The sequence below is a fragment of the Macrotis lagotis genome, chromosome 1 (assembly GCF_037893015.1).
Source record: "Macrotis lagotis isolate mMagLag1 chromosome 1, bilby.v1.9.chrom.fasta, whole genome shotgun sequence".
Lineage (NCBI taxonomy): Eukaryota > Metazoa > Chordata > Mammalia > Peramelemorphia > Peramelidae > Macrotis > Macrotis lagotis.
In genome coordinates this window covers 581,381,867-581,403,381 of record NC_133658.1, presented here as the reverse complement: position 1 = coordinate 581,403,381, position 21,515 = coordinate 581,381,867, and the positions used below count along the sequence as shown (strand labels likewise).

General features: G+C 34.3%; 1 protein-coding gene across 2 annotated transcripts in view; it reads left to right on the top strand.

The window, feature by feature from the left end:
- The window catches only part of OSBPL11 (oxysterol binding protein like 11), an 88,673-nt gene that overhangs the window by 45,121 nt on the left and 22,037 nt on the right, over positions 1 to 21,515 (top strand). For both annotated transcript variants that reach the window (XM_074214715.1, XM_074214714.1), the window contains 4 exons: positions 3,644 to 3,845; positions 8,886 to 9,034; positions 17,586 to 17,726; positions 20,286 to 20,781. In XM_074214715.1, the coding sequence (XP_074070816.1) occupies positions 3,644 to 3,845; positions 8,886 to 9,034; positions 17,586 to 17,726; positions 20,286 to 20,781 (988 nt within the window). The remainder of the gene's footprint in view (positions 1 to 3,643; positions 3,846 to 8,885; positions 9,035 to 17,585; positions 17,727 to 20,285; positions 20,782 to 21,515) is intronic.

Genomic DNA, 21,515 nt, shown 5'->3' with positions numbered 1-21,515 from the left:
TTAACTAGTCATTTACAAAAAATAAACCAAAAACCCCCAACAAAACCTGTTACATGAGTGGAGGGGAAAAAATAACCATGCAAACTTGGATATGTGTGTGTGTGTGTGTGTGTGTGTGTGTGTGTGTGTGTGTGTGTGTATGTAGTGCGCCCTGGAGTGGACATTCATTCTACCTATACTCAGAGGCACATTGTTAGGGGTGACTTGCTTAGGGATTGCACAACTGGTTCAATGTCACTGGGGTAAATTGAACCAAGTTCTTCCTAATACTGAACTCAGAATTCTGTCTTCTATACCACATTACCTTTCTTTCAAATAATGGCAAATCTAAAATTTTTTGACCTTGAGAAAAATCTTTCTTTGATTTGTTCCAATTCAACTTAACAGTATCACTTAACAGTGCCTTCTCATGTTGACTTACTTGGGCTTACCAATATTTCATTACATTTATATATATGACAATTTACTTAAGCTATTCTTCATTCCATGACTACTTATTTTGCTTTTAGTTTTTGGCCTTACAATAAGTGATACTTAGAAGAGAAACTGATAAAGTATTTGACTCCCTAAACACCAGAATAGACTAAACAAATCAGAGAATGACTCCACGAGACAGTAAGAAATATTAGGAAAAAAACCAAAGATTGAAAAACTAAAAGAAAATGTAAGGTAATGAAATATCTTAAAATATCTAAGTGTAGAAAAACAGAACAAGAAAAGATAAATTGAGGATTATTGGGTTCCTTGAAAGCATGATTTAAGATAAAAGTCTAAGTGAATTTAGAACTAAATGTAGCCAACTCTCCAATCATCTCCTGATAGGAACTCCAAAAAGAAAAATCCCAGTAATGTCATAGCCAAAGTAAAAGCAGCCAGAAAGAAGTTCAGGTATCAAGGAAAACTGGCAGTTTCTACTAGAAAAAAGATGAGACCTTGGAAGACAACATCCTAAAAGGCAAACCATAGAAGCTTACAACCAAAAACTTGCCTCTTAGAATTGGGTGTAATCCTTTGGAAGGAAAAATGAACCTTTAATATGATAAGAGATTTTCGAGCAGAACTTTCCAGCATTTCTGATGTAGCTATTTTGAAATGCAAATACAAGAAAAATAAAAACACATTCATATTGGAAGGAGGAAGAATGAGGTGATGGAGGAAGGCAGGTAATAGTCATCAAATGAACTTTATTTTTATTTGAATTGGATACAGGGGGATCATCACAAAGTTTAGTGAAAAAATACTAGCAAGTAAAACCAACTTCTTGAATCTGAAGAGGAAATTGAAAAGGAAAAAAATTAAAAGCACAGAACTTAAATCTAAGGAGATAACCCAATTTTAAAACAAATTGTGATGTTTAACATTATTGTACTTGTATAACCTATTTCAGATTATTGCTATCTTGGGGAAGGAAAGGAGGAAGAAAAATGTGGAACTCAAAATCTCATAAAAAATGAATATTGAAAACTAAAAATGTAATTGAAAAGACAAAATACAAAAAGATCCCTCAAAATCTTGGCAGTAAAAAATGCAATGGAATATTATTATACCTTATGAAGTTATGAAAAATTCTCAAGTAATATGAACTGATTTAAAATGAAGAAACTTGGAGAAAAGGGAATAAAATTATTAAGAAAAACAAGTTTGAAAAACTTAACAACTCTGATCAAAGCACTTGCCAGAAAACCCATCCATAGAAGTTTTGTGACTTGTAAAATGATATTATGTGACTTGTCTCCTGAGGAACCTATATTTGGATCAAGAAGCAATATTAGAACCAAATGTGAAACAAGTCTTTGTCTAAGATTGGGAAAGGAATATTACAAGGCTGGATGAATCATAAACTGCAATTAGGGTTCTTAGGAGAAACATTGACAGTTTCAGATAAGAAATTAATACCATTATGATGATAGAAAGTGAGGAAGAATTAATCCTTTCCATGAGGGTGAAAGAGGAACTTTAACATTAAGAAAAAAATAAGATCATGACAACATGTTCCTATTACTTCTTGGTAAATAGAAGCAGTGTCAGATTTTATATTCTTGGGCTCAAAGATTACTGCAGATGATGATGGTTGCCATGAAATTAAAAGACTTCCTCTTTGGAAGGAAAACTGACAAATCAGGATAGCACACTAAAAAAGCAGAGACATCACCTTACTGAGAAAAATCTGTATAGTCAAAGCTATGGTTTTTTCCTTTAGTAACATGGCTATGAAAGTTGGATTATAACAAAAGCTCAGTGCCACAGAATTGAGGCTTTTGACTTGTGTTGGAGAACACTTCTAAGAGTCTCTTGGACAGCAAGGAAATGAAGTCAGTCAGTACTTTTTTTCTCATTTTTTTTCCAATTTTATATATAAAGATAACATTTTTGTATATCAGTTAATACTTAAAGATATTATTTCAAACTATATATGTCAAATACTGAAGCTAAAGCTTAAATCCTCTGACCACATAATTAGAAGATAGGACTCAATGGAAAAGACCCTGATGTTGAGAAAGATTGAAGGGGATGGAAGGGGATGGCAGAGGATGAGATGGAGTGATAGTATCATGTAAACAATGAACATGAACTTGGACAAACTTTGGGAGGTAGTGGAGGATAAAAGGGCCTTGTGCACATGATCTATTAGGTCATGAATAGTTGGACTTTACTGAATGACCAAACAACAACATGCAACTCCTGGTCCAGGCCTGTTTCTGCCAGATGAGGAGTAGCAATAGAATCTGAACTTTATTTAATGTAGGATTGTACTCCTATTATTCAAGGCATTCAGTCTAGTTTCCATTTTCATGTTTAGCATTCATTGTAAGATTATAAGAAATGTTTCCCAGATTTTCATAAGTCAGTGCCAAGGATGAGGAAATATCTTTATTCCCCAGAATTATGGGGAAAAGACTGCCAACCTCAGAGACCATTTCAGTACCTCATTTTAATGATTCTGAGGAAACTATTTCCCTGCTGTCCTTTCTGGGAATAATATAACTGGACTTTGTTTATCCAGAAGTATATATGAAGAAAATATAGAATTCCTCTTTCTAATTTGGACAGCAATCAAAGGTTATTAATAATGTCTTTTTCTAGACAGCCTAATTTACTTGTTCCTGTAACATTTGAGGCCTATGAACTAAATTTGTCCTGTGACCATACTATGGCTCTCCAGTCCAGATACTATGATCTTTGAATAGAGGCTTTGTTTCACCTGTTGTCTTTCCTGTGTATCATCCTTCTACCAGATTAGTCCTGGCTGACCCTAGTCACTCTAGACAGATCTTCTGATTTCTGTATCTTCTATAGTTGATGGCTATATATTTATATATTTATGTCTTTCAGTGATTGTCAGTTGTCTTTAAGTGTTAGATCAAACAGCATGCTTTGGTGAAAAAACACTTTAGAAAAGAACTTAGGAATTTAGTAATCTTACTTGAATTCTCCTCAAACCTTTAATTTTAAAGGATGCTAAGTAGCTCATATGGTTAACCTCAACTTAAATCTGAAGATTTACAAAGGACTTTGTAGTCATATAAACTTTAGGACATGGTCAAAAGCAAGATTTGATCTTTAAAATAATATTACTATTTTATATATGCTGTTTTTAAAAAAAATCTGAAGTGCTGACCAGTAGCTCTGTTATGTTCTATAGATGATGACTCATGCAGAAGGACACCAAAGAGATTTAATTAGGCGTATTGAATGCCTTCCTGCTTCTGGTCATCTTACCTCCCTGGATCAAGATCTCTTAATGCTTAAAGCAACTTCCATGGCAACTATGAATTGTTTGAATGACTGTTTTCACATTCTCCAGTTACAACATGCATCACATCAGAAAGGATCTTTACCTTCAGGTAAAGTATGAATTTAAAGGTAGATCGCTGCATTAAAGGTATTTAGAATTATACTTTGACTAACAACCTAATTGCAGTTCTTTTTTCTGTAAGTTTTGCTAATAAAAACCATTATTTAGTACCCAGGTTTATTTTTATTCATGAATTACATTTTTACTTTTGTGCAGAAATTTTACTCAATCATGAACCCTTTTTTGTATTAGGTGGTCTCCATGGTCTCTTCTAACCTTTTAAGTTTTGATCTCTTCCAGTTTTTTAAGTTCTATAGTCCAATAAAAAAAGTTTATATAAGATGGATCTATCACCCTGGAGGTCTTCATCAACTGGATGGTCGTCTGGCAGAGAGGATTCAGGTGCAGGACAGGCAGGACTAGATAATTTCTGAGGTTCCCTCCAACTCTGACATCCTTTGATTCTGTGAAATAAGAAAACAGAGCAAGCACAGAGAGAAAATTCGTCCTAAAATATATAAAATTAAAAAGTACTAGTCACCTCACCTTTTGTTCTGTACTTTAGGCATTTCCCTGCCTTTTTTCTAGTTTCCATATGGTGTATATGTTTGTTGTAAATACATATAGCAGGATAACTGCTATGGCCCAGTGGACAATCGAAAGCCAACTTTGGAGGAAGGAGGAACTGGGTTCAAGTCCTACTGATAATGATGATGTCACCAACAGAAAGTCAGTTGAATTTCACAGTGCTCTAGACCTTAAAGCCTATAAGTAGCAAATTATTAGTTGCCCCAATTTTGTTGAAAGGACTTACCACAGGAAATTCCCCACACCAATTATGGTTCTGGATTCTCCTGTGATAATATCTTGACATATTTTTAAATTCTTTACTAGAATCCAAGAATTCTTCTTTGACTAAAAACAAAAATGGAAAAATTGAGCTTGCACCAATGAAAATATTTCTTATCTGAAATGAGCAGCATAGAAGTACTTAAACTTACTGTCACACATACATATCTATATCTATCTATCTACATATATAGATAGATAACATATATGTTTGGTGTAGAAATACATTAAATTCAGTAGAGGAACAAGGAGAAATAGGAGGTGAAGAAGAGGTTAGGCAGAAGCAAAGATTGGAGAGGAAACACAGACAAACAAAACATCATGCTGATGATCATGTTTTTGTCTTCATTCTTGAAGAAGACCATGATGTCAGGGCAAGTGATGCCATGATAAGCACATGAATTGAATTTGAGTAAGAGAGTTCTGTGCTAAGTCACTTTCTCCTCCAGAGCCATCTGAGTCCAGTGGCCAGATATGAACCAGGACCATTGAAAAATGGCTCTAAATGTGAGGCAATCAGGGTTAAGTGACTTTACCCAAAGTCATATAACTAGTAAGTGTCAAGTGTCTGAGGTCACATTCAAAGTCCTATCCTCCTAACTCCAAGGCCAATGCTCTATCCACTGAACCACCTAACTGCCCTGGTAAGTAAAACAAACTTGCTGAATGTAAAGTAGGATTAATAGATCTAAATTCTAATTGGAAATTACTGAACAAATTGTGGTATATGAATACAGTGGGATATTACTGTGCTGTAAGAAATGAAAGATGATTTCAGAGAATTTCTTACAGTATGAAATAATGCAGAGTGAAGGAAAAAAAGAATTAGGACAGTAAAGAAAAATAACTTTGAAAGACCAGAAATGTGATCAGTTTAATGACCAACCATGTGTTCAGAAAACCTTTAATCAAACATTAACCCATAGATATGATAGTCACAAAGACATGCATTTTTGAACATGTCTCCTCTGTGGATTGGTTTTGTTTTACTATGGGTATTTATTTTGGTCCCAAATGGGGGGAGGGGAAGATGGTTGGCAATACTAATTTCCCCTTCTCTCCTCTTCTCCCCCCAAAGACTGCAAAATATTCTTTTTTTTTTTTTTTTTTTTTTTTTTTTTTGCACAGAGGAGAGCAGAAGAAAATTCAGAAGAAAGCCCAGACAAGGATATTTGTGAAAGTAATATATGGAATTTATTATATACTTTTTTAAAGCAAGAAGTATGAAAAGGAGATTTATGGTTTTATATATAGTCCTTTCTGTGTTCTATGGAAATGCACCCTTTTTTGGTGTTTATATTCAGAATTTAAAAAATGGTTAAAAAATGTATAAGAATGTTCTTAAATTTAAAATATTTTGTCAGGGGTGGCTAGGTGGCACAGTGGATAGAGCACTGACCCTGGAGTCAGGGGTACCTGAGTTCAAATGCGGCCTCAGAACTTAGTAATTACCTAGCTGTGTGACCTTGGGCAAGCCACTTAACCCCATTGCCTTATTAAAAAAAATTTTTTATTTACCAAACAACTTTAGTGTTCTAAAATGTCTTATGATAGACAAAAGACAAAATGGCCTGCCTTCTATTTGCTTACATTCCTAGGGACATTTTTCTCCAACGTTGTCTTTTTAGAGCAAAATTTAAAAAAGGACAAAAATTTATTTGAGCTTTTTATGTAACCATTTCTGTATTAAATACTACAAATTCAAAGATGCCATTCTAATGGAGTGGGGAAACAACATGTAAATATCTAGGTATATATGAGTTCCATACAGATTAGGTTAAAACAATGAGGTGATACACTAAATGAAGAAGGTAGGATTTGAGATTTTTCAAAGGAAGCCAGGGAATATGAGGGAAGGAAGGTTGAAAATTCAGCCAGTGCAGAGACAACAGGAAATGGGGCATTTGGGAGGAGGACCAATCAGCTGACCAGTGCAGCTGGATTATAGAGTGTGTGGAGGGGAGTAATTTAAGGATACTAGAAAGGTAGAAAGAGGTTGGGTTATGGACAGCTTTAAATGCCAAACAGATTTGTGGAAATTTAATGAATTGCTACTAGAATTTCTCTTCTTTAAGCAATCATTATAGTTTTAGAGTTGAATCTGTACAAATTTATTCTTAAGTCATATGTTAAGGAAAATATAACTGTGGAATAGATAAAAGTTTAATTCTCTTTGAAGAAAAATTTGAATATGAAACAAAGTATATTTAATCCAAGATCACGTAATCAAATGAAATAATAAGTCATCGTTAAGTACTTAGCACAATTTCTGGAATAGTGTTATATAAATGCTAATTGCTTTCCCTTTCCTTGTTTAATCTTTTTTTTTAAAGGTTTTTGCAAGGCAAATGGGGTTAAGTGGCTTGCCCAAGGCCACACAGCTAGGTAATTATTAAGTGTCTGAGACTAGATTTGAACCCAGGTATGCCTGACTCCAGGGCCGGTGCTTTATCCACTGGGCCACCTAGCTGCCCCTCCTTGTTTAATCTTAAAAGAAGTACAGTGAGAGGGCAGCCAGGTGGCGCACCAGCCCTGGAATCAGGAGGACCTGAGTTCAAATGCGGCCTCAGACACTTAATTAATTACTTACCTGTGTGACCTTGGGCAAATCACTTAACCCCATTGCCTTAAATAAATAAAAAAAAAAGAAGTGATTAGTTAATGAGCCAAACTCAATCAGGAAGGCATGTATTCAACTCCTAACCTATGACACATAACTGTCATTTAGCTTCTCGGTGGCATAGATGTTTAGTAGCACAAGTAGAACAACAGGTATTAATCTGCTTTGATATATTTCTCACTAGGGGTTTCCTACATCACAGATCTGCCACTTCCCATCCCAGTCTCTGTAAAAGAGTATTTTCTCTTTTCAATGCCATAAAAACTTAGTACTAATTTGAGTTGTTGAGACTTAGAAACTGGTCTGATAAACCTCCAAATCTAATTTTTAACGTTATGAAAGCTAAATTTATTCCTAGAGATTAGACAGTACTAGTCCCCTTAATCAGAGTTCTTCCTCTGCAGTTTTGTTCATGATGTTAAATGGTATATGATGTTTCTTTCTTAAAAAAAAATCATAAAAATGGGGAATTCTTGATTTTACTGATTCATCAAAATTTAAATTTTTTTCTCACTATGGTTCTTGAACCAGAATAGATCAGTTGTGCTCCCCAGGTAGGACTCCCCTACTAATGTGCTTAAGTGAGACAGTTAAAATATACCACCAAGTTCATTGGCAAAAGGTTCTAGGGGGCACTCTGTAATTTACACTTGTACTGTAATGCACAGGCAGTATTACAGAGGGAGTGATTCCCTTACTCTCTTTCCTGTTTCAGCTGTAGCAACCTGAATGTTTTGTCATAGCATTCTATGACCCAGCTTCATTGGAACCTAGATCTGCCTCTGAAATCAAGTGGAACATTTTCCATTATTGATTAGACATTGAATCTGCTTTGTTAAACTCGTTGAGGGTAACAGAAGACATTTGAGTCATTAACTGAGAGGATGACAGATCTCCAAATGTAACCACTATCTTTCAGTAATTCAATTATCATTTTTTCAACTTGAAGGCACATGGAACCATCATTTTCCATAGGAGGGGAAAAAAAGATTTAATTTTTTAAAATGAAAAGTATGGTATTTGTCATGGTGCTAATTTTCTTTTCTATATGCACAGAAAATATTGAATAATGCTTGATTGATTAACTAGGCAATGAGAATAGCAATGCCCAGTCTAAGATCTCTGAGCATGAATGCAAATTAATAAGCATATTCTTATTTTTAAATGCCATTTTTATTTTTGTTTTTCATTCTTTAGATTCAGTGGAATTTTTTTTCAGTTAGTAAAAAATTCTAACAAGTCCTAGCTCCTAGGCTTGAATCTTCCATATATCTGATAGTTAGAAAACCCAATTAGCACTGAATGCTTTTAGTCAGAAGATCCTATAGGAACTGTTAGGGTGACAAAATACTTTCATCCTCAATCATGACCAAAAAGTGAGCTTCTTTTCTCAGAGTTAGGACCTCAATACAGTATCAGATTTCAAATTGCAAGCTTCCTGTGTGTAATTGTCCAGTCATGAAGCACATGCTAATGAGTTTGCAAGTGACTTTCTTATATTACCTCTGAACAGCTTTGACTGCTTCTAGCTTTGCAGGTTCTAAACAAAGCAAAAGCCAATCTACCAAACCTTTCAGATTATGAGCAAGTTACAGCAAAAATTATCTCTTCCTTCTTCAGGGACGACAATCGAATGGTTGGAACCAAAACTACCTTTGCCAAACCACTATAAGAATGGAGGTGATCAAACCTTTGCACCTGAGCAGAATAAACAAGTGGCAGTCCAAGAAGAGCCATCATCCATTTCAGAATCTGGACTCTTAACAAGGGTAAGATATACAAACATGTTGATTTGATGGCTATTGGGTAGGAACCTTAAATTTATTGAGAAATAATAAAGTGCAAATGTATTCTTTTAGATAATTTAGAAATGTTAATACAATTTATGACTATCTTTTGCATTTCATTAGTTTTGAGACAAGTGTGTTTGTTATATTGAGCACATCATTTTTCTAGGTTAAGGTTTTTGCAAATATATCTTTTAAGTAGTTTGAGACTTTTCTCTTTATCTTGTGCACTTTTCTACATAAAAAAGTATTACAACCAGCAATACAAAATTTCATTCTTTTTCTTCCCCTTACAATACTAATTTTAATTCTTTTGCTGAATAAATATTATTTAGGTTTTGTTTTTTGGTTTTTTTTGCAAGGCAAACGGGGTTAAGTGGCTTGCCCAAGGCCACACGGTTAGGTAATCATTAAGTGTCTGAGACCGGATTTGAACCCAGGTACTCCTGACTACAGGGCCGGTGCTTTATCCACTGTGCCACCCAGCCGCCCCTCTGAATAAATATTATTAAACAGCTAGTCTTTTTCCTTTTTAAATTCTATTTAAAATCAATTCTTACAACTTCCTTTTAACTAGCTTATTTTATGTAGTCAGTCAACAAATATTTTTTGAATGCCTACTATGTATGGTTCATGTTCTCAGGTGTATGACAAATATAGAGTAAATTTAAGAAATAGTTCAGTTATTGTTGAAAAACCAATTATAACACATGAAACAGTTTGAAACAGCTGGTGGAGAAACATTATGGCACAGTGGAGACTGTACTTGGGATCAAGAAGACCTATATTCTAATCCTCTCTTCCTGGATGTGTGACCATAAAGCACGTCATATCATCTTGCTGAACTTCAGTTCGGATAACAGTAGAATGGAGATAGGTGGCACAGTGGATAAAGCACTGGCCCTGGAGTCAGGAGTACTTGGGTTCAAATCCGGTCTCAGACACTTAATGATTACCTAGCCGTGTGGCCTTGGGCAAGCCACTTAACCCTGTTTGCCTTGAAAAAAAAACCTAAAAAGAAAAAAAGAAAATTAGTCTAAAACTGTTATAAGGATAGATTGGAAAAAGGAGTCTGGAGTCTAAGAAGGCTGATGAAGTAATTAAGGCTGGACTAAATGGAAAGGAATTAAGCATCTGCTGTGTGCCAGGCAGCTAGATGATGCAGTAGGGAGAGCACCAACCCTGGAGTCAGGAGAACCTGAGTTTGAATCCAACCTCAGACACCTACTAGTTATGTGACCTTGGGCAAGCCCCTTAAACCTGACTGCCTTACATGTACACTAGCTCCAGTTGTCCTGATTCATACCTGACCCCTGGATTCACATGACTCTGGAGAGGAAAGTGAGGTTGGTAGCTTAGCACAGCTCCCCCTCATTCAAATACAATTCATGTGCTTGTCGTGGTTTTACCTCCCTGATATGGTATTCTTTGAGAATGAAGAACAAACATCATTGGCTACATCCTCAATTATTTGCTGTGCCTGGCACTATGCTAAGTGCTTTACAAATCTTTTCTATTTAATCCTCATGACTACTCTGGGAAGTAATTATCCTCATTTTAAATGTGAGGAAACTGAGGCAGACAGAGAATAAATTACTTTCTCTGGGTTCTAAACCTAATTAACAAGCTTTCAAGAGTAGAGCTGAACTCGGATATTGTTGACTCTGGGCCCAGCAGTCTATCCACTACATCACCAAGCTGCTTCCAAATGAAAAGGATGGGATGAAAAAATTTTGAAGGAAGAATTTATAAGTCTTAGTAATTGGGTTGAATATAATGAAAGAGAATAAAAGAAAAAATGAGCTAAAGATAATTAACCTTGATACCATCAGTAAAAGTAAATGAGTCTAGATGTTTCCCTTCTAATTAAAAAATGGTCTAATGGTTCTTGATATGTTGAATGGAGTGTGCATTTTAGATAATGAAGTGCAAATGTTTAGGAAGCAATTGAAGATGTGGGACTAGGACTAAACTGAGAGATCAAGATTGGTGTGATAAATTTAGGAGACAGAGAATCACAAATTTTTATAGTTGGAAGGAACCTGAAAGATCTTTGAAACAAAATCTTTAAATTAGACATAAGGAAGTCAGAGTGCAAGGAGGCCAAATAACTAAAACCTTTCATAGGAAATAAACATGTAGAGGCTGACTCAGGATAGAGACTTGAGTTTTAATTTAACAAAAGTGGGGTGGGAGTAGGAAAAACTTTCTAGGGAAGGAGATAGAATTTGTATGATAATTGAATCAGTGTATAGTCAGTGAAAAATTTACTGGGTAAAACATTTTAGGAAAAAATGATTGGGGCAGCTAGGTGGCACAGTGGATAGAGCACTGGCCCTGGAGTCGGGAGTACCTGAGTTCAAATGTGGCCTCAGACACTTAATATTACCTAGCTGTGTGGCCTTGGGCAAGCCACTTAACCCCATTGCCTTGCAAAAAAAAAAAAAACCTAAAAAAATTGATAGCCACTACATTTTACACCTAAAGTAGATGGACAAGTATTCAACTCTAAGTCTGTTTCTTCTCCATGTTGTTTTCCACTGAATTATCCTTGGCTTCTCATCATTATCTTAAACAGCAGAGATTTCAGGGGTTATGAAGACTAAGAAAAGACTTTCAGATTTATCCAGAAGACAGGTATTGGAGACTTTCATGAAAGCAATTTGTAAATGGATAGAAAAAAATTCAAACTGTATAACATTAAGGAGGGAATATGTGATAAGAAACTAAGGCAGCAGTTCTAAGTTCTAAAATATATGGCAGCAAAATATAAGAGAAACAGGTAGCCAGCGGGAACTCTTGGGCTAAGTGTGTTCCTGCAAGATATACTACAACTATCATGAAGTCAGAAGGCAGATAGTTAATGCTAAGGAAGAGACTGAAGATGTTGAAGAGAGTATAGTGAGAGATATTATCAGAATACAGAAAGACCTAAAGGAATAAAATCTAGGACATGAGTAGTAGATGAGGAAGTTCATGCCATCCTAGTCTTTGTCATTTCACTTAAGAGTGAGGTTATCTATTTAGAGAGGAAGGGAAAATTGTAAGAGTTTAGGGAGCTGGGAGCTTTATGGAAAAGCAGCTTGGGGAAATATGTTAGAGAATCAGTATAATAAAAAAAACTTTCTGAATAATGGAGAATACTAGACTACTATCAGATATTATGAATTTGTCTTAGGATACCACTAGATGTTGATTATGGTAAATAAGATCCCCTGAAGCGGTCATGTATGTTTGAATGTTAATAATGCAAAGTTATAATTATGTAAAGTAAGGTCATTGGGTTCAACTGAATGGTAATATGACCATGTTAGAAAATTCATTGTTAACACTATTCTGGACTTCTCTATCATTCCACAGAATTCTTAGCACTGAGAAGTCCCAGGCATTGTTTATATAGTCATGTGGTTTAAAACTAGAAAGAAACCATCAATCCTTTAGTCTAACTTCTTCATCAATAAAGTATTTATTAAGTACCTTTTGTGTTACAGAGAATTGTAAAAAGTGCTGGGATTAACAGTTTCTTATAATGAGCTTATTGTCTAATGGGGGAAGTAGTGGTGAGGGCACACACGCTTGTGGTTGGGGTGTGTGTGTGTGTGTGTGTGTGTGTGTGTGTGTGTACACACACATTTCCTTTCTACTGCTAATTATCAAGTAACAATTCATTTCTATTGCCATTCCCCCTGATCTTTATCATTTCCCTGTACTGTTGCAGTAATGTCCATTTGGAATCACTGCCTTGGTTTTCCATTCTTCCCCAATCCTATAACCAGAGCCAGATTAAACCGTAAAACAATTCATTTTTTCAGATTACCCATATTCCTAGTAATTTACTGGTTCCTTATTGCCTTTAGTGCATAATTTAAAGTACCTAGTCTGACATTCAAAACCATTCATAAACTGTTTGCCTCTAGTATGATATATTGGAATGAGTTGTTCATCTGGAATGAGGCCGATATTCTTTTCCTGGCTCCTCTACTTTCCAGTTTCTATAACCTTTGGACAAGTCACTTACCTCTCTTTGCCTCAATTTTCTCATCTGTAAAATTGAAGGATTTTTGACCAGATTATCTTTAAAGATTCTTTTAATTATAAATCCTATTGTTTTCTATTTGATCCTCAAGATGATAGAGAGCCACTGGAATTTTGGAGTAATCATCATGGCATGGTTGGAACTACCCATTAGGAAAATCACTTTGGTGACTTAATGGAAGATGGATTGGAGAGGAGGAGGAACTTGAGGCAGGTAGACCCACCAGTAGGCTATTGCCATAGTCCAAGACTTAAGCTGATGAGAGCCATATTTAGTGAAACAGATTATATTATGGGGACAAAGAGAAATAATTAGGAGTCAAACATGACACCTAGGTTGTGAACCCGGGACCTGGGAGGATGGTGATGCTTTTGAATTTAAAAGGAAAGTTAATAAGAGGTGGGTTCAGTTTTGAACATGATTAGTTTAAGATGTCTGAAAGGTAGTTGGAAATAAATGAGACTAGTCAGTAGAGAGATTGGGGCAGGATAGATAGATTTGAGAATTGTTTGCATACAGATGGAAATTAAATCCATAGGAACTGATGAGATTGCTGAGCAAATAGCATAGAAGAAGGAAGAAAAGAGAACCAGTATGATCCTTATGGGATGCCTTTAGTTAGAGACTGTAAAATGTAAGATGAAGTTTCTTCAATAAAGGAACCTGAGAAAGAATAGTCTGATAGGAGAACAGGGAAGGAGGGAGAGGGGTGAGGGGAGTGGGAGAGAGGAATGGGAGAACCTAAAGAGAAGATGTAGTGTCACAGTACACAGATCCTAAAGGATGAGGATTGAGAAAGGCCATTGGATTTGGCAATGTAGAGATCAATGAGAGCAGTTTTGAAGTATGATAAATCTAGAAGCTGAATTATGAAGGATTTAAGCAGAGAGTAAGTGGATCTATTTATTGTAGACTTTGTATTGTGTGTATTGTAGACTTTCTCAAGGAATTTAGCCACAAAGGGCAAAAAAGTTAACGATGGTCTCTTTAGGAGGTTTGAATAGATCAAGTGAGATACTGGAGAGAGAGAGGTCATCAAAATTTAAATTCATTTATTTTAGCTATCATCTCTGGATATGAAGGTTAAACCCATGGGAGAGCTTGTAGAGGGAGAAGAGAAAAAGATCCAGCACAGCACATTGGGGATTCCCCAAGGTGGGAGGCAGAATGAATTTGAAAAGGATATTTTATAACTAAAGCTGAGTTTTCCTGCCTAGTTTTTTGGTTGCTTTTCTAATAGACTAGAGGGAGAAGACAAGTTAGTGTCTGGGGCATGCCAAAGTGAATGTATATACATGAACACACAACTTTGTGAGGGTGTGCTAGAATCCAAAAGATTTATAGATAAGCAAGTATTTCCCTTGAGTAATAAGGAAAGAAGTGATCCTTGGAGGCAGTAGGATGACATTCTCCAATGAAATCTTCAGTGAATTCTCAGTGAAACCAACTGTTAGTAGTAAGTGAGAAAGGAAAGGAGTATGCATGTAGAATGATAAAGTTTCCCATTAAACCTTTGTAGCTTTGGGGCGGCTAGGTGACTTAGTGGATAAAGCACTGGCCTTGGAGTCAGGAGTACCTGGGTTCAAACCCGGTCTCAGACACTTAATAATAACCTAACTGTGTGGCCTTGGGCAAGCCACTTAACCCCATTTGCCTTGCAAAAAAAAACAAACCTAAAAAAAAATCTTTGTAGCTTTTTATTTTCAATAATAGGGATATAAGAATTAGGTCTTTTTCCCCCCCCCTTTAAAAACATTTTAATTTTATTGATGTCTTTGGCTTTTCATCACAGTCATTTCGTTTCCATTCTCATCCTTTACTCAAAACCTTTCTTGTAACAAGAAAAAACAGTTAAGCATAACCAACTACCAGGCATGTCCATTACTGTCAGTATATATATATAATATTTGACATCAATAAGCTCACAGTCCTCAAAGAAGTGTTGTGGAACCAGTTTTGGACCTTGTATTTAATCCAAGTTCATCAGCTTCTCTTAATTTCTTAGAGCTTCAACTTCCTCATAATTAGTAGGGGTAAAACCAGATGGTTTTTAATGTCTTCTTAGAACTTTAAAATTCTGTGTTTTCCTGCAAAAAATGAATTTTTAAAGTTACTTGAGAGAATTTGAGTATATTCTATGCCACCGTAGCACCCCTTCTCCCTCTCCAAATAAAACCACCACTCCAAGTATACCAACTATTTATATAAACAATTGGTCTTTTCCTTGAAAAATATCTTTTATATTTAATTTTAATGGCCTTATTTTAGAATATAGTTCAGATATGTACAATAATCTTTGTAATCTGTTAATCGTCCTAAAGCTGTATTCCCATTATTTGTCTATTCATTTGAATTCCTCTCTTCATATATAAAAAAAGGTGGAGAAGGATCTTCATTAAGATCTAGAAATTCCCTTGTTATTCCCTTGTTATTGTTTTTGCAAATATGTGGTATCTCTGTGGTATCTCTTGCTCCCTGACTGAAAAAATTTATCTTAAAACTATCACAAAACTGATTTAAATTGATTACTAGGAAAAACCTCTTGATAATGGGATTAAATGTTAAAGTAGCTTAGTGATAGAAAGGCAAGGCTTGAGCAATGGTAACTTCAGTTTCCTCAATATTTATTTTTCTTATTTTCGTGACATCAATAGCTTGTAGAATTGGGTTCTCATTGTAGAATGAATTTTCATTGTGTATACTTTCCAAAGTAAGTAATCTCAGTAGTACTGGTTAGATATTTTCAGGATGATTCTGGTTATACCATTCTGTTCTTGATAAGAATGTTTTCCTGCTTTACTGATGGAGAATCTAAATGGTGGATTCTCACATTATTTCTCAGAGTAATGGGGAAAACCTTACACGCTGTTGCAAAATGTTCCCTTCCAGCATTGCACTAATAAAATAGAATTCTCACCATTAGGTCTCCTATTAGATATTTAAAAATTTTTCCTTGCTATTAGAAAGACTTCTACCAGGTGTAGAAAAAAGTTTCAATATCTAACTGAAAAAGATGAGGACTTCTGTACCTTTTCTATTCATAGCAACCTAAAGAAATATGATTAATTCATTTTTTTAAAAAGTCATTAAATATATTTACATGTCATATATTTGTATACTTATACAATACATGTCTCTTTTAGCCTCTTCATGCTCCCATGCCACCCATATAGAATGTAAGCTCCTAGAGGATAGGATCTCTTCCCTTTTTGTTTTTATATTAGCCATGCTTTACAAGCATCTTATATATTTTTTTTATTATTTAAATATTTTATTTGTTTTCCAATTACATACAATGGTAGTTTCTACCAATCCTTTTTTTTTGCATGGTTTTTGAGTTTTACAATTTTTTCTCCTTCCTTCCCACCCAACAGAAGGCATTCTGATATAGTCTTTATATTTGTATCCATGATATATATATAGATCAAAACTAAATGTGTTATGATAGAAGAAACAAATTCAAAAAGGAAGAAAGAAAACATTAGAGATATCAAATTGCATAATACATAAGACAACTTTTAAAAATTGAAGATAATAAGCTTTGGTTTTCTTTTAAATGTCACAGTTCCTTCTCTGAATATAGATGGGGTGAGCAAGTTCATCAAGGTTGATCATTACTTCATGTTGTTGTTAAATGTGTATAATGTTCTGCTCATTTCACACAGCATCAATTCATATATCTTTCCAAGCTTTTCTGAAATCCCATCCCTCATGATTTCTTATATAGAACAATAGTGTTCCATCATATACATATACCACGATTTGTTCCTAATTGATGGGCATTCCCTCAATTTCCAGTTCCTTGCCACTACAAACAGAGTAATGATGAATATTTTTTGTACATGTGAGTTTTTTTACCTTTTTTCATGTTCTCTTCAGGATGTAGACCCAGTAGTGGTATTTATTATGATTTTATTGTCCTTTGGGCATAATTCCAAATTGCTCTCCAGAAGTTGGATCAGTTCACAGCTCCACCACCATTATGTTAGTGTTCCAGATTCCCCACATCCCCTGCAACACTGATCATTTTCTTTTCAGGTTGAAATATGCTTAATTCTTTTATCAGATGTGGTCCCACAGTGGTTCCTGTTGCCTTGATTTCTTTTCATTTTCTTAAGGGTGAACTGGATTTTTTTTCTTAATGTTATCTCAATTATGATAGGCCTTTTGAAATTAAAATATTCTTAAAGGATTGCAATTTAAGTTTGGGATATGAACATTGTACTGAATACAGCTTACTCGATTTTTTTGAACTTTAAAATTTGTCAATTCAAATTCCATTTGGGTAAAATACTTTTCTCAATTACTGTCATACATGTGCTAAGTTGTATATTTTATTTTATAATTTAAATTCTTACATACTTCCTACTAGATTTCAGACCCTCTATAATTTATTTTAGCCTCTGAAATCATGTTAGTGTACTTTCCTGCTCCCCCCTTTTATTGGACTATGTTAATAAGTACTTTTAAATACTTCATTATTTGTTTTCTATTGAGGAACCTGAGGAAATAAATGCAGATGATGAGGTGGAGGATACTTGTGATAATAAGGAAGATGATCTGGGAGCTGTGGAAGAACAGCGCAGTGTTATCTTACATCTACTGTCTCAGCTTAAACTAGGCATGGATTTAACAAGAGTAAGTTCTAATGCCGGTTGACTAGAAAGAACAATTCATCTTTTCCCTGCACCTCATACTCAACATATCCATTCAGATTTACTCTCTTTTCCTTTAAATCTATTCTTTCTTATTATGTCATCAAAATTCTTTTGATTCTACCTGTATATCATCTTATCTCTTACAATCTTTCCTTATTCTCTGTTTTTTACAGACATTGCCTTTCACTAACAATTTACCTGGATTTTTGTGATAGTTTCCTAAGAGGTGCTAACTGTTCCTTCCCTCGTGAAACCTCTGCCAGATTGTTCATAAATTTGCTTATATCTTTCCTCTCTTCAAAATCTGTTAACAACTTTGGATTTCCTACTTGCCTCCTTTATTGAAATTAATAGACTTAAAGACTTCTCATTCTCCTGTAGTAAATAAAAAGGCCACCACCATGGATTGTACTGAGGATTCACCTAGAAGTTGTTTGCCATCATAAAGCTCTACAGTTATCTCTTCCATTTTGTGGGGGTAGGCATGGGTGCCCTGTGATCTATAAAATCTTAATTAAAAATTTTTGACCTTTCCTTTGTATTAGAGAAGTCTGAATTACTGTGATATTAAAAGATAAAATATGTTGATATTATTAAGTGCTGTTATATATTTTCTGTATTTCTGAGTTTCATAACTTTTTCCTGTATCATTTGCTGACCTTTGTGTCATCAGTGGCTTCCACAAAATTCCCATTTAATTTCTTATGCTGATCCACAATTTCCACAGTGGGGTAAGTTGCTTTGTGGAAGGGATATCTGTATTAATTACTCTGCTTAACATTTATAATACCAGCCTAAAAAACAAACAAAAAAACCAAAAGGGGCGGCTAGGTGGCGTAGTGGATAAAGCACCAGCCTTGGAGTCAGGAGTACCTGGGTTCAAATCTGGTCTCAGACACTTAATAATTACCTAGCTTTTTGTGGCCTTGGGCAAGCCACTTAACCCCGTTTGCCTTGCAAAAAAAGCCTAAAAAAAAACATTTATAATACCATTCAGTTCTTATTTATCAACAAATGAGAAATATTTTACAAAATTATCCTTGCTGACAGACTCTTTTCACCTTTTGCTATCATGTTTACTTGTTTTAATCATAACCTATAAAAATATTAAATAAGGAAAAATTTTTACCAAAAAGTAATTGTATAACATGCTGAATATAGATTGTTTCAGATTATATATTTGAATTATCTTGATACTATTGTTGCTTCATATGGATAATTAAGAATTGACTATGGTAGATATTTTTCCCCTTACATTGAGGTTTTTCATTAAATCCTTAAGGATATTTTGAGTTTGTAATTACTAATGACAAAGATGCAAATGTTTGTTTTCCTCTATTTCCTCTGATTATAGTCATTTAATAGCAATTATTGTGCCTTTAACTGTGAGATAGTTAGAAATCAGAAGTTTTTAATTCATAGTGTCCCAAAATTCGTAGTGCAGTTTAAATTTTAGTAGCTTAAAACTATATTCTTTATTAGGATCTTCAGAAAGAGAGGGGTCTGTGTGTGTGTGTGTGTGTGTGTGTGTGTGTGAGATAAATGTTATTCTGCTTTTATTTTCCATCTTAAGATAGTCAGTTGGGGTTTTTTTAATGACTATTTAGAAACCAGAGTTATTGATTTTTAGATTTTTAAAAAAACTAAATTACTTTAGTCTTTCAGTCTTATTTTGGAAATTTTTTCATAATAGTAATACAGGTCAAGAAATTTGACCTGTTTGATATTTGTTTACTCCATGACTTTTGACATATTAATTTAGTAGGTTCAGATTTTTATGTGTCATAACCTATTTTAAATTATACAGTTTAGAAAATTCAACCCAGATCAATACCTTTCTTGGTAAATTTCAGATATTGCTGAACCCTATCCAACTAGATTTTAAAGAGCATCCTTTGACTATTCCTTTTATTTATGAGTACATTGACCATCCAGAACACCAAGATTCTTACATATTCAAAGCTCCAACTCCTATCCTTGGCATTTGAAATTTAAATATCTCTATAACCTTTTTTTGTTTCTATCTAGAATCCCACTAACCAAAACTTTTATTTGTGGCTAATTTTTGCTACTCTAAGGGAAGACAGTTTTTCTGCCACCTTAATGTGTGTATATGTTTGTGTTTATTTTTCTTTATCACATTACAATCAGAAAAGTGAAAGATTGTGGTTAAACTTGCTAAATTTCTTAGTGATTTCCTTTTGATTTTTTTAATCAGATTTTTTTCTTCTGACCTCTTGATTCTTTGATTTAATATCAATTCTCAATTTACATGAATTATTTGATATTATCTACTAGCTAATCTGTAAGGCTTTTATAGCCTTCTAGATTCTAGATTCTGGAACTGCTTGTTTTTTAAATAGTTTCAACCTTCCTGCCCCCTTTTAAAGTAAATTTTAATGATATTTTCCATTGCATTGTTGTAGTCACTGTTTTAAAAAAAATAAATAGATTAATTTTCAAATATAAATATAAATAGTTTCTACACATAAATATTAGCTTCATCCTTATTGAATTTTTTTTTTGTGGTTGGTTTCAGGTGGTTCTTCCTACCTTTATTTTAGAGAAACGTTCTTTGCTAGAGATGTATGCAGACTTCATGTCCCATCCAGACCTTTTTATATCTATCACCAATGGAACTACTGCTGAAGATAGGATGATCCGTTTTGTAGAATACTATCTGACTTCATTTCATGAAGGCCGTAAGGGAGCTATTGCAAAGAAACCCTACAATCCTATCATTGGAGAAACATTTCACTGCTCCTGGAGGATGCCGAAGAGTGATGTAGCATCCAGCATGACTGCAAGCTCTTCCGCCCAGGCAATCCTAAATCAGGATTCTCTGCCAGAACCTTTGAGCCAAGTGGAATCAGACTGTTATACTGTCAGATTTGTTGCTGAGCAAGTATCTCATCATCCTCCAGTCTCAGGGTTTTATGCAGAATGTGCAGAGAGGAAAATGTGTGTAAATGCTCACGTTTGGACTAAAAGCAAATTCTTGGGGATGTCAATAGGAGTGACAATGGTTGGAGAAGGTAGGTGAAAAAGTATTTGGGGAAGAAAGTAATGTATGTTATAAAAATTAATAAAGAACTGGAAGAAAAAATAATTGGAAGCACTTAGTTTAAAGGGTCTTCTAAGGTGATTGTGGGAAGAGAGTACTAAATAAATTTCTCAAAATTCATTATCCTTTAAAAGTATTTTATACTTTGTTCTTTATCAGTATGTGAAAGTTGAAGTTGGATATAGTGAACTATTTTTAACAAGATTACAAAAATTCCCACAAAACCTTTGACAGATTCATTTAAAATTGTAACATAGGTGAATAAAAACAGCTATTCACTGGTTTAAAAAAAAATACCTGTTTTTGCTCACCATTTTATTCTGAATTTAAACTTGCTAGACATAACATGATTTGAGTCTATGGTTCACTTTAAAATTCCATTATTTTGACTTTGGAGAAGTTATTTGATTCCTGATTTCTATAAAATGGGGATAATAATGCATGCCCCACTTCCCTCAAAGGTTGTAAGAAAGTACTTTGTAAATCATAAAACATCAAAGAAAAGAAGCTGTAGTTGTCAAATTCTATTATGAAATGGATATATTAGCAGTTGTCAGCATAATGAATATTAATTTATAGTTACAGTATAATTTTTTTAGATAGGAAAAATATTTATCTTTCTTTTTCATTATTAAATATGCTAAGAGTTGTATCCTCCTGATTTTAGGATTTTAAGAGAATATTATTTTCCTATGCTTTAAAAAA